Source organism: Macrosteles quadrilineatus, unplaced genomic scaffold (genome assembly GCF_028750875.1).
Source record: "Macrosteles quadrilineatus isolate MER2022 unplaced genomic scaffold, UCM_ALF_1.0 Scaffold_3__2_contigs__length_128488019, whole genome shotgun sequence".
Classification (NCBI taxonomy): domain Eukaryota; kingdom Metazoa; phylum Arthropoda; class Insecta; order Hemiptera; family Cicadellidae; genus Macrosteles; species Macrosteles quadrilineatus.
The window spans coordinates 105277538-105290858 of NW_026542596.1; the positions used below are offsets into that span (position 1 = coordinate 105277538).

Consider the following 13321-nt stretch of genomic DNA (forward strand, 5'->3'; position numbering starts at 1 on the left):
AATAAAAGCTCATTTAAAAAATGAAACTTGGGTGCTTGAGGATAGAAACAAAGAAATTAATGTAATTGGTTGTAAAATGGTATTAAAGAAGAAACTAAAACCAAATGGAGAGCTAGAAAGAAGAAAAGCACGATTGGTAGCAAAAGAATTTGCACAAAAACCAGGCATTGACTACGATGAAACTTTTGCTCCCGTAGCAAAGCTAAGTTCAATAAGACTTATGCTTGGACTTGCTGTTGAAGATGATCTAAGTATTGATCAAATGGACGTTTCAACTGCTTTTCTAAATGGAGAAATAAAAGAAAAAGTTTACATGGAACTTCCTAACAACTTTGGGGGATACCTCCAAGAAATAATGGTGGATGAGAGTGAAAATGAAGATAAATAACTATTCAACAAAACAAAGAAAATGATTACTGACTTAAAAAATGCTCAAAACAAAAAGGTTTGTCTACTAAAAAAGGCAGTTTATGGTTTAAAGCAATCAGGAAGACAGTGGTATATGAAGCTTGATGAAAAACTAAAGGAACTGAAATTCATACCATCTCAAGCTGATCCTTGTATATACATTTCAACAGTAGGTGGATGCAAATCAATAATCTCTGTATATGTAGATGACATTTTAATTGCTACAAAGAACCAAAAGTACCGCAATTACATCAAAGCCCAGCTCATGAAAACTTTTGAAATGAGAGATTTAGGTGAACTAAGCTATTGTCTGGGGGTAGAGTTCACAAGAAAGAATGGAAGGATATCAATGTCACAAACGAAATACATAAATGAAGTCCTGAAAAAATTCAATATGACTGACTGCAAACCAGCTGTAACTCCACTAACACCAGGTCTAAAATTGGTTAAAGGACATGAAAAAGATTGTAACTACCCATACCAAAATTTAATCGGTTCATTGATGTATTTGTCAATAGCCACAAGACCTGACATAACACATGCTGTGAGTTACCTGAGCCAATATAACTCTTGTTTTGGAAAAGAACACTGGATTGCTGCAAAGAGGGTTCTCAGATATTTGCAAGGCTCAAAGAACTTGTGTCTTGAATTTTTCAAAACAGGAAAGCCATTAATTGGAGCAGCAGATGCAGATTGGGCATGCAGTGAAGACAGGAGATCATACACCGGCTACTGTTTTAAATTTGGCGGTGCTGTAATCTCCTGGGAATCAAAAAAGCAGAGGACTGTAGCTCTGTCTACGAGTGAAGCGGAATACATGTCATTAACTGAAGCAGCAAAAGAAGCCATTCATTTAAAACAATTGATTAATGATATGGGAAGACCTCAAGAAGACATTGAAATATTTTGTGATAACCAATCAGGTATTACAATGGCTAAAAACTCCATTATAGGAAGTAAATCTAAACATATCAGTATCAGAGAACATTTTATACGGGAAAAAGTACAAAATGGAGAAATAAAATTGAACTACCAACCCACAGAATACATCGTTGCTGATATTTTTACTAAAGGACTAAGCAAACCAAAACATCACAAATTTCAAAAGTGCCTAGGACTTTTACCTAGCTAAGTTTGGTGAGGGGGGATGTTGAATATTGCAACCCAACTCATCTAGTCTGGATTAGTGATGGACCATCATATGTTTTTACATTGTACATATGAAGTTGTTTACTAAATATAATTTAGTGTTGTGTTTGTAAGACAATAAAAGAGTTTACAACAATTTATTCTTTCATTAACTTTAATTTCACCAACACAAAGAACCATTATTTTTGTATACAGTGCTAATTAAGCCTACCAGTTATATACTATGTTTTATTCAAACAGAATATAGATAAATCAATTTTTTAAGTACTTGAGTTATTAATAGCTTTACATTTTCAAATCCAACAGAGATAATATGTAATTCATTGATCCATGAAACCAGTGATCAAAATAAATAAAATGCATGATGTATGTGTACTAATTTTTTCCACTAAAAAGTTATTGGTACTCTCTTACTCTTCACTTCAAGAGTGCTGTTTAAGGATGTTTAATTTAAAACTCTCATACAAATTTGAGTACAGCTTTGAAATTAAATGTGTAATTTAAACTAACTAATTACCTAATTAGCGAAATTTATTGCTGCTAAGTTACTACTAAGCCTAAAAGATTTGTAAAATAAAATCTTAGGGTACTGTGAATAAAGAGAGGTAGTAACTACAACAATGATCAAAAATATGCATTTCAAGAAAAAAAATTAATTGATTATTTATTTATTATTTTTGAAGATGAAAATTTAAATAATACACCACTATAATAGTCATTCTTTAATAGGCAGTAAAATAAGGTAAACATTTCAAAAAGAATTATTTCTAATCCTTATTATATCACTATTTAAAATGAATTAAACTTACTGTTCTGTAAAAAATGTAAGTTATAAATATTTTACAGAACAGTCTTATTAACAGAACAAATAATGCAAATTTTACACTAGAGAAGAGGTTTTTCCCGCTGCTGAAACTTAAGTGGAATTCCATTTTTAGGAGCGAAGAGAAAATCAACAGCACTGGACTCAAGTTTTTGAGGAGTAGTTTCAGTTAAACAAACTTCAAACTGCTTCAAAATATGGGCTAAGGCTGACTTTATCTTGATGTAGGAGTAGAGAACAGCTGAAAAAATAAAATTTGCTGACACACATTGTAAAACTATTAAATCAAATCCATCCTAATTTCAGTTAACTTTTATGTGTATTGTAGGATCCAATGAGTAAAATCTCATAAATCATATTATTATGTATTAGGAAGAGACTATAGTTGGGCCGCTTAGAAAGCGACCTCCTCTAGCATTGGTTTAGTATTAGCGCGCAGGTCGCTTTCTAAGCGGTCGAACTATAGAAATAGTTCTCTGCAGTTTGTCTTACTTTTTAATAAGACTAAAGTTAATGTACCAATCTAACAGAGACATATCTAATTATTCACTTTAAAAACAATATTGTAAATATTAGGCTACAAACAAACAAATGATTGTTTTTAAACAAAAACTGCCTGCCAATTTAGAGGGACATTCATTTGGACAGATTTAAAATTAATCTTTAAGAATATTTAACCATAGGAGTATGTTATATCTATGATTTAACCAACAAAAGTACCTATAATATGTGGAATTAATTGGTGCTATGGAATATATGTTCTTATGTATATAATCTAATTTAAGTAGTTTTCAGTTGAATTTGATTTGTTCAAAATCAAATGTTCTCATGGAACACCCTGTAGTTTATGATGCTTCTTTTAAAGTGTACATGTGATTATGAGGCTTCTCCTTTTTTTAATTTTTCCTCACAAGTTTTACTCATTTATGTTATTATTATTAGGAGCTATTGCATATTCAACCTTGGAAGAAGTAGCTCATGTAACTTTTGTGTTGTGTTGTGTATGTTTTACTTATGGATGGTAAAATTCCGTTTTATTTATAGAGATCGTCAACTGCATCAACTGAGGTATTTGTTTTTTTGTTTTTGCAGGCGAAATAATTTATTTATCCTATAAGAACAAATCACTCTGGGTGAAGTTGGGAACATGTTAGGTTAATTTGTTGGACAGCCTCGTCCATTGTATCTGCTATGGATACAATTTAAATCTAAACCTACAAAATCTAATCAGATGAACAACACAACTGTGATTGGTACAACCAACACAGGTAGAACATACGATGAAAAATAACATTATGGCTTTAAAATGAAACTGTACTAAACTTTTGTGGACCTGGACAGGTATTTACCTGGACAGAATCTTGGTCCGATGCCAAAGGGCATGAATGCAGCGATGTGTCTAGCTGCGCTGTTTTCATCCGAGAAGCGATCAGGATCAAAGACCTCTGGATCCGGATAGTACATAGGATCCATATGGATACTCCTTAGAGGTATAAGGATCAAGGTCCCTTTCTCTATCACACTGGAGGTTCCAGGGATCAAATAGTCTTTGGTGCAGCGTCTGAAGATCAAAGGAAGAGGAGTATACTTGCGAAGAGCCTCTGTTTAGAAAAATACACTTATTGAATTTTATATCCTAATATGTTACCGGTATATTTTTCCTTTTGAAAAGACGGTATACTCTTGCTTATGTTTAAGGTGTGAGTTTAGTAAAATCAGGGTGGTAGTAAAAGGGTAGGAATTTGGATATTGGTAACATAGTTAGAGAGAAGAATATAATTATACTGGATTAGCTTTGCCGCAATCTATAAGCATCAAAGTCCACATGAGTATGAGTAACAAAGTGTATTGACTTTTTGATACTAAAATAGACACCCCATCTATATTGACTAGCTGTATCCATTTTTGTATTGGAAAAAACATAAATAACTATGATCAACTGACAGAGTGCGCTTTGGTCAACAATTAAATTTTCTCCCAAGTGGTATTGTATAGTATGTAGAATAGCATAAAATTCCAGCAATAAAATAGCATACAATGACAGTAATGAGTAATTCACCTCACCACACCCTCAGTGGCAAACTCAAGAACGATTACTTTTAACAACCGTTTATAGGAATGTGTGCATGGCTCTAAGGATGGAAGAAAACCCAAAGTTTATACATTCAAGTAGAGGCTGTTTAAAAAAAAAATCAAATTGGAAATAGATTCATACAACAATGCATAACCAAATGGTTCCCGTTGAGCAAACACAAGCACCCATATTGCAGGAATTATACGGTAAACAAAAATTAGAAAACTTTAAACATCCAGTAGGGTAACTTGTTTTGATTTAGATTGTAATCATCTGTTTATTTTTTATGCTGTATGATGGTTATACCATTGTAGGCGAAGCCATGGGTACAAGATAGTGTTAAATAAAATGTAATTTTTATTAGAGAGAAATTGTTTTTTCAATATTTCCTGAGCGTTGCTAAGCTTTTCATTTTAGAAACATACCTGATACTACTTGCTTCATGTACTTCATATCTTGCAGAGCCTCAAAAGATATCTGACCTCCATGTTTCTTCAACACTCGAACTATCTCGGTGCACAACGCATGCTGAACATTCGGTTGCTTAGCTATGTCGAACAGGGCACAAGCTAGGATATTTCCAGGAGTCTCAAACCCAGCAAGGAAAAATATGAACGACTGAGCTACCACGTAGTTATCGTCTATTTCTGTGAAAGGAAAATATTATTTATGAGTAAACCTTAGCGTTATTATTTAAGAATACTTAGTACACCGACCATTAGGACCGTTTTAGTAAATGGAGTGGGCCTGGGCTCAGGTTCGGAAGAAGTTTTAGTTTTGTTAGCCGTACAAGGAAGGGAAAAATTACCCGTGAGGAAGGGGGAGGGCGCGCAATTATCGTGTAGATCTTTCGTCATATAAATTAAAAATTTTACAAAAAAAATAAAATAACACATGACCCAAAGTTTTTTTTTTTTTTTTTTTTTTTTTTTTTTTATTGAAGTCTTTGTTCGTAGTCTACTGGATGTAACAACCAAACCAATTATGTGTTCCATAGCAATATTTGTTCACACTAATGACCAAGAGATCACCAAAAGTAATGAAAGTGTTATAAAAAGATTATGTTATTAAAAGATTGTTATTAAAAGATTCAAAAAATTAAAATTTGCCTTGAGAATCCCCCTGTACTTATACTCTATTTTAAATTATAATATCTAATGCAACCCTTAAACATCTACAAGGTTTTTCTTCTATTAGATATAATGAATGAACTCTAGGGTTTTCTAAAACCCTGAAAAAATATATTTTCCAAACCTAAACTATGTAAAATTTCTTTTTGCTGCAGTAAAATTAACTGATTAGTAAGAAATAGTTTTGTGCAATATATGTACAATGATTTTAGCTAAAGGATAAAGAAAGCCTGTTTCACAGAGAACCTTTGCTTCACTGGTTTGTTTACTGCCTTCTATCAATTCTTTGCTTTTATGAAGCGACCAAAGAGATTGTTTATTCTATTACTTATTCTGAGAGGAGTAATGTTGATGCTAAAAATTGTATGACAAATGTTTTATGAATTAAGACTTTTTTAATATCATAACGAGGAACAAATTTTACTACAATTAAATAATTATTGCCAGTAGGTAAAAACAAATATTTATTTTTGGCTAATACTTTTTAACTATACTCTGTTCACAAACTTTATACCGGGTGTCCAAAACCACCCGTACACCCCTTTCAAAACGATGGAAACCATTTCTTACAAACAAAAAATAATACAGAACTAGCTAAATTGGGCACGGTCTACCAAATGGTGATAATTTCAAATCCAAAATCACACCGGAAGTGGCTTTTTCAGACCGGAAGTTGAATTTTTTAAATGTAAACTACCAATTTCGATTACAGAATCGGGTTTTACGTTGAAAAATACATAACTTTTGTCTAAAACATTTTTTGAAAAAACTTGTTTTCTACCTCTAATGCCCCATTAAAGTCAATAATTTTTTGTCATTCATCTGTCAAGAAACAATAATAGAGAAAAACAAATAACAAAGATTACATAAAGACATGTGATAAATAGAATCAGCTGTTCATTCAACACCTTAGCACTTGAGTAACAGCTGGTCTACACATTGCTTAATTTCATTTTATTAAAAAAAAAATCATTTGTTTTTACATTAAGGGGTCAAATGCAAAAATTAATAATAAAAAAAATTAAACTAAGCAATGTGTAGACCAGCTGATACTCAATTGCTAAGGTGTTTAAAATAAACAGCTGATTCTATTTATCATATGTCTTTGTAATCTTTGTTATTTGTTTTTCTCTATTATTGTTTCAAGTAACTTTGACACACGAATGACCAAAAATTATTGACTTTAATGGGGGATTAGACCTAGAAAACAAGTTTTTTCAAAAAATGTTTTAGGCAAAAGTTATGTATTTTTCAACGTAAAATCCGATTCTGTGATCAAAACTGGTAGTTTACATTAAAAAAAATCAACTTCCGGTCTGAAAAATCCACTTCCGGTGTGATTTTGGATTTGAAATTATCATCATTTGGTAGACCGTGCCCAATTTAGCTAGTTCTGTATTATTTTTTGTTTGTAAGAAAAGGTTTCCATCATTTTGAAAGGGGTGTACGGGTGTTTTTGGACACCCGGTATAGTTATGTGTACCTATCCCCTCCACTTGATCCTACCTTTAATTTAATATCTCAACAGCTGAGGTTTTCCCAAATTTCAATCAGCTGCAACATACATACAGTAACTTTGATCACACTTAACTGAAACTTCCCCTTAAACTGGCTAAATTTTGTGAACGGTAATAAAAAACTATTTCAATTGTTTTTTTTTAGATACAATAGCCTAAGTTGTATACATTGTTCTACATAAAAAAGTGAGAAACCCCTTTTCTGGAGGAGGGGCCGTACCGTATAAGATGCAGTCATATTTAGCTGATTTGATACCTAGTCATACACACTGTTTGAGTGGTTATAGTTATATTTAAGTATATTATTGACTTTTCCTCATATCAGAGAATACCTCAGATATTATAAAGTAAAATAAACTACTCTTTATTTAAAAACTATAACTTGTTAGTAGATTGTATAATCTTTGAGTTTCATATTGTTATCTTTTCTTTATTTTGTCTAATATGGATTTTAAAAGTAAGGAAATTTACCAAACCGAAGTTTGCTTTTACTTATTCTGTTTTGAGGAAACAGTGGAGCTAATAATCAATAGTACCCATAAAGATATGTTAAAGGAGAAACTGGGAGTAACATTTTTACAATTGTTTGTAAGAATAGCAGCACTGAATAACTTAGTTTATGCAACTTTCAAAACCGTAACTTCTTAGAGGAAATACATACCTGGAATATTTTTATCGACACTATCAGAGTTCTCTTTAAGCTGTAACAACGTCTGTATAAAATCCTTCTTTTCAACACCATTGACCTTACGATAATCGATAATTTGGTTGATAACATCATGAAAAAACCTCTTGACCCTAGCTTTACAAACTGATATTCCTAGGTATTTATGAAGCCTTGGGAAAAAACAACCGGTAAACACATGATAAATAAAGTGAACTCCCAAAAGTTGGCTACCAGCTTCCCTGAAATGTTCCTGTTCTTTTGTTAAAGAATCAGGATCAATCCCGATAGTACACAGTGTGATTACATCGGTTGTGTAGCGTAAGGAAGTATCCCAGGACTCTATCAGTTTATTGTTGGATTGGTCCCGCTTTATTTTCTTCACCAAAACATTACTTTTATCCAACATAATTGGTAGCATGGATTTAACTCTGTTCACATTAAAACAAGGAGATAATTTAGAGCGAGAATACTTCCAGTCCGGACCGGTTTGGTGAATCAAATTTCTTCCTAGTGAATCGCTGGAGTTGAAGTGAAAACCTCTGTCTTCAAAATATTGGAAATCCTTTACTAACATGTTAGAAATTAAGTCTAAGTCCCGCACATACAGCACTGGTGTTTGAAATGCATAAATCCCCACATATGAGAGTCCTGATGTCTCTTTGTAAATCCTGTGAGAAATATCTACTATGTTCTTTAGAAAAACAATATCATGCATGTGGCCAAAAATGGGATATACAGGTTTTAAATATGGTATTCCACGCACTTTCCAATAGTGATATTTTGTACTTAACCACAGATAAAAACAAACACAAACTAAAACAACACTGACTATAACCGGTGTGGTGATGTTAAAGAGAAATGCTTCCATCTTGACTGGCCAGTAGCTATGGAAAGACTGGTTGGAAGTTGTTCTCTTGCAAATGACTATAATCTGTCAAGATAGCAAAAACTTGTCTGTCAAGAAAATTGATTAAATCCTATTAGTGGGCAAGAGATGATTATTTTTTATTTGTGTTATAAAACTGGTGTCCTAAATTATCTTATCATTTCCACACTTTAGCCGAGCGATAATGTAACTTTTTGTTTATTGATTTTAATTCTTAAAAATGAATCAAAAAGTTTCTTCCACAAAATAACATTTTAATAGTATTTTTCCAAAATTTTAATTTCCAAAAAATAGCATATTTACAACATAGGTTAGTTTTGGTTTTACAATTAACATTAGGCCTATTTATACACTATACTACGATTATATTGTGTTATAATCTATTATATTACGAGTTATATCGGACCATGATATATTGATATCAAAGTAAACTTTGTGCACAGTTATTTTAAAATTGTTATTAAATATGACGACTTACACAAAATGAGGTCAAACAACTTGGCTGCTTACATTTCTCAAGTCTAGCAAACAACTTTACGGTGCAGGGAGGGAGAAATGTTCTTTAATTAAAGGCACAGGTTTTACATGCTTTACTACTGACAGTTAATGGTTCTGAGTCTAAATCAAGTAGGCACTTTTTTAGTATATGCTTTTGTAAAGGTTTCATTTGACTCAATTGTGTACGCCTTGGTTTAATACTTTATTGTAGTATTAAATGTATTAAATGTAATGTTTTTTAGGTTGTGGAAACTTCTTGTTCGAGTTTATGTATGTGTTATTATTTAAATTGGTGTTATGTATATTTTGTTAGTTTATTTGGATTCATCCACCAGTTATTTAGTGAGAAAAATAACGAACATATTTTTATTGTACATGGGCTATTGTATTACCATTTACTTGATACTTTATACCATTTACTTGAATGATAGGTTTACGGAATAACCAAATGGAATTTTGAAAAGGTTTTGAAATGTTTTTTTTTCATTCAAACGTTTGTAGCAACGTTTTTTTCAGATTCATTGTATTTTTACCTTCACTTGTTTTATAAACTGAATTTAGTTTATTATTTAAAACGACTGGAATTCGTAATTTTAGTTTGATTTATCCAAACAATAAATGTCATCAGTTCTCCATTCTGTTACAATGGCATAAACCTGCTTGAATCCAAAAATAAATACAAAGCTAAATAATTTAGGGTTATTGTTATTGTTAGCTGTCAAGAAAGAATAGAGATTACATTTGCAATGCTACAGAATAATGTTGGAATTAATAAGTTTAAGCCAGCTAATCTTGCTTTGATGCAACCTCGAGCGAAAAATCTGAAAAAGTGGTCCCCAACATTCCATTTTTGATATGGTCTTCTTCAAACTGCAAAGAGTATGCGGTAATTATAAACAATTTGGTATGCCCCTATGATGGGATTTTAAACATAAAAAAAATAGATGCAATGTTTTAAAAAAATGGTAATGATGACTGGTACCAAAAAGGGGACTCATAGATATATTTACACTCCTTTAATGGTTGAAAAGAAAGAGTATGTGAATACTTTTACCAAGCTAAATAAACTTAAATAACTAAGTTCTTTCCTATCTTAAATAAATGCAACAATACTAACTAGCACGGAAAGAATGTCCAATGTGTCCTTCGCTTTTCAGAACAGTGGTAGTACAACTATAATCAAAGATAGTGTAGAAAACCCATAGTGGAAATTGTTTAACAATTATTGAAATATTTAAGCTTATAGCAAAATTTTCAGATTTAAGATTTCTTTTTTACCTAACCATTAAAAACTGAATATACCTAGATTTTTTTTTAATTTTAAAATTGTGTTTTGTTTATGTATTATATGGTAGTCTTACATAAAATTTTTTGATAAACTTTCAAATGAAAATGATTCAATTTTTGTTTGAGTTTTAGTTTTCCCATAAGTAATAATAATTTAGTTTATTTTTTTCTGAAGCTCTTGTTAATTATTTAAATCTATTTAAAATGTTGTTTAGAATATAAATAGAGAATGCTTAACTTATGAATGATGTTATGAATAAAACTTTACTCGGTGTTAATATTGCAATATGAGACGGGTAGGAAAGAGGTCAAACAAGGCGACACGTTTAAAATAGTTCCCAGATCTTGACAAACAAGTTTACAGCCAAGAGAGTGATGTTCTTTAATTAAAGTCAGAGCGTTTACTTCGCTTTCCCGCCTCTGAGAATTTATAGGTTGAAGTAACATTTGAAAAGAACAAGGTAGTTTGAGTGTTGAATGGATTTCAATTTTCCTTTTTAAAATTAAAATTAAAGTTGAATCAAATTTAATAAGGTACCACAATGGTCAATGATGACCACTATGAACGTCATAAAACATATTATTTTTTTAATTGTATAGCTAATACTTTAAAATCATCAGATTTTAAGTTAAATTTATAAAAACATTATTTTGACCCTTAAGCATTAAAGTTGTAAATAGTTTCTCCACAGCAATTTTTTATATTTCCAATGGAATTTTTTTGCATGTCTAAGTGTACTTGATACTTTTAGTACCTGCTGGTTCATATATTTACTTAATTATACAATAAACTTCGGTAGATTTGAAAATAAGATTAGGCCTAAGTTTTCATAATTTCTTTTATCATTAATTTTGGATACTGCAAGTACCTACTTGTAAATCTATTGTATAATCCAGCACGTTTGTATGTGTGCTTAGCACCCAGTAGATATAAGGTTTTTTTTTTAGAATATACACACTTCAATTAAACATGTAGTATGTGATGTTAGGCTAAACTTATGAGAAAACCGTAAGCCGCACACCAACTGTCAATTAAAGGGCTGTATTTAAATTAATCATATTTAAAATCTTGAAGAGGAATCATCAGTTGTTAGATTTGTTTATATTTATAGTTTGTATGTTTACTTTTTCCTTGAGCTAATCTTTTGATACTGCCACACAGTTTCATGCAATTACACAAGAGATTTTCATAAAAAATAAACAATAAGTATTATTAAGAATTGCAAAGTGTGTGTAGGTAATCATTGTATTTTACAGTAAATTTAGAGACCCAAATTTTCCACAGGGGCTCACATCTTGTGGGTGTACGTGGGTGACATTCATGGGGTCTCTATGCTTGGTCGCATCCTTCTTTAAGTGGCAACCAGTGAACACATAACAAAATATTTTTATTATGTGCTCGCTAGTCGCTGGTGGCAACATTACTAACTGGGGACATGCCTCTCTTGCCTCTTCGGGGCCTGAGTCATCTTTCTTTTTGACAACGAGTTCCCAATTCTTTCAATCTTTCCTGGCCCAATTTTGGGCAAACTCTTGCATATTTTTGGGGCCCGACCTATAAGGGTATCCGAGGGGAAGAGATCCATTTCAATTTCTAAATACTAGCTATTCTAGGCTAACCCTAGGGTCAGGTGAGGCGACTATGGGTTGAATGGCACCAGGCAGCAGTGTCCCAAGCCAAATGTGGTAGATACAAAAAAATTATTTCAGAACAAACATTTGGAGAAACTACTCAAGAGCACTTGTGCTAATCCCACCCAGACAGTCATCAGTCTGGTCGGCGCATGGATTCTGGGGGCGCCAAACTGGCATATCAACAAAAGAAGAACTTGGCAGAGACGGACAAACATCTATTTTAAACATCTTCGTCTAAAGAGCTCCATACAACACCCAACAGGATCTCCTCCAAATTCTGGAATGCAAGGAGGGTGGACAAGGTAAAAACTCAAAAGCGAAGCCCAGGACCTAATAGCCATTCATTAAATTAAGTCAAAATATGGTGAAAATCTCAATGCAAACCAAGAGGCAACAGAGATGAACTCAGACCACAAGAACTGCTGTAATTCCAAAAAAAGAAATCAGCAAATGGAGTCCAAAGAAAGCTTATGTACTGATGGAAAAATGAGATGGTGGAGCTCAGGAAAAAAATCCTGATCAATAGGTGATTTGGAGCTAAGAGAAGAGTATCTTAAGCATGTATCTTAAGACTTCTCTTAAAGCAAGAAATTAAGAAATGCAAAATGCCTCACTGGAAGAAATCAATTGACGAAGTTGAGGAAGATCCCAGGGGCCTCTTTTACAAGATTGTAACAAAAAAGATAAAAGTAAGGTACATAAGCCACACATTAACGACAAGAGGTGGGATTGAGATAGGCAGATAATCTCTGACTTATTCATAAAAGAGATTAGTACAAGGCAGCCCTTGGAAGAACTCGGCATCGGAGAAAACATACAAACTTTCAGTTTGAAGGAACTAGAGAAAGAAAAGAATAAACTGAAGCTGGGAAAAGTACCAGGACCAGATGGGATTCCTAATGAAGTTGTAAAGATGCTACTAGAGGAAACTCCAGGAATCTGGCTGCATCTATTCAACAAGTGCCTACAGGAAGGTGTTTTACGAGACAGATGGAAAAACAGAAGTTGGTGTTGTTGAGAAAAGGCGACAAGCCTCTTGACGTAACCTCATCTTACCGCCCAATCTGTCTCTTGGACGTAGCTGGAAAGGTATTGGAAGGCCTTATTCTTCAAAGAATTAAGACCCACCTAAAGTCAGGACAACATTGATAATTTTGCCTCTGAACTGTTTCTAATGAACATTGTCTCAAGATCATATGTTTGATACTTTTTATGTTTAGTTTTTGTTAAATTTTGTGTGTGATCTA

The 13321-nt window shown here is 32.5% G+C and overlaps 1 protein-coding gene across 1 annotated transcript in view; it reads right to left on the reverse strand.

The window, feature by feature from the left end:
- Positions 1-2442: 2442 nt before the first annotated feature.
- Positions 2443-13321, reverse strand: part of LOC128989436 (probable cytochrome P450 6a13) — a 40383-nt gene continuing 29504 nt past the window's right edge. Inside the window, exons 2-4 of the mRNA XM_054411327.1 lie at positions 4880-5101; positions 3730-3981; positions 2443-2621 (exon numbers count right to left, since the gene is read on the reverse strand). Of these exons, the coding sequence (XP_054267302.1) occupies positions 2443-2621; positions 3730-3981; positions 4880-5101 (653 nt within the window). The remainder of the gene's footprint in view (positions 2622-3729; positions 3982-4879; positions 5102-13321) is intronic.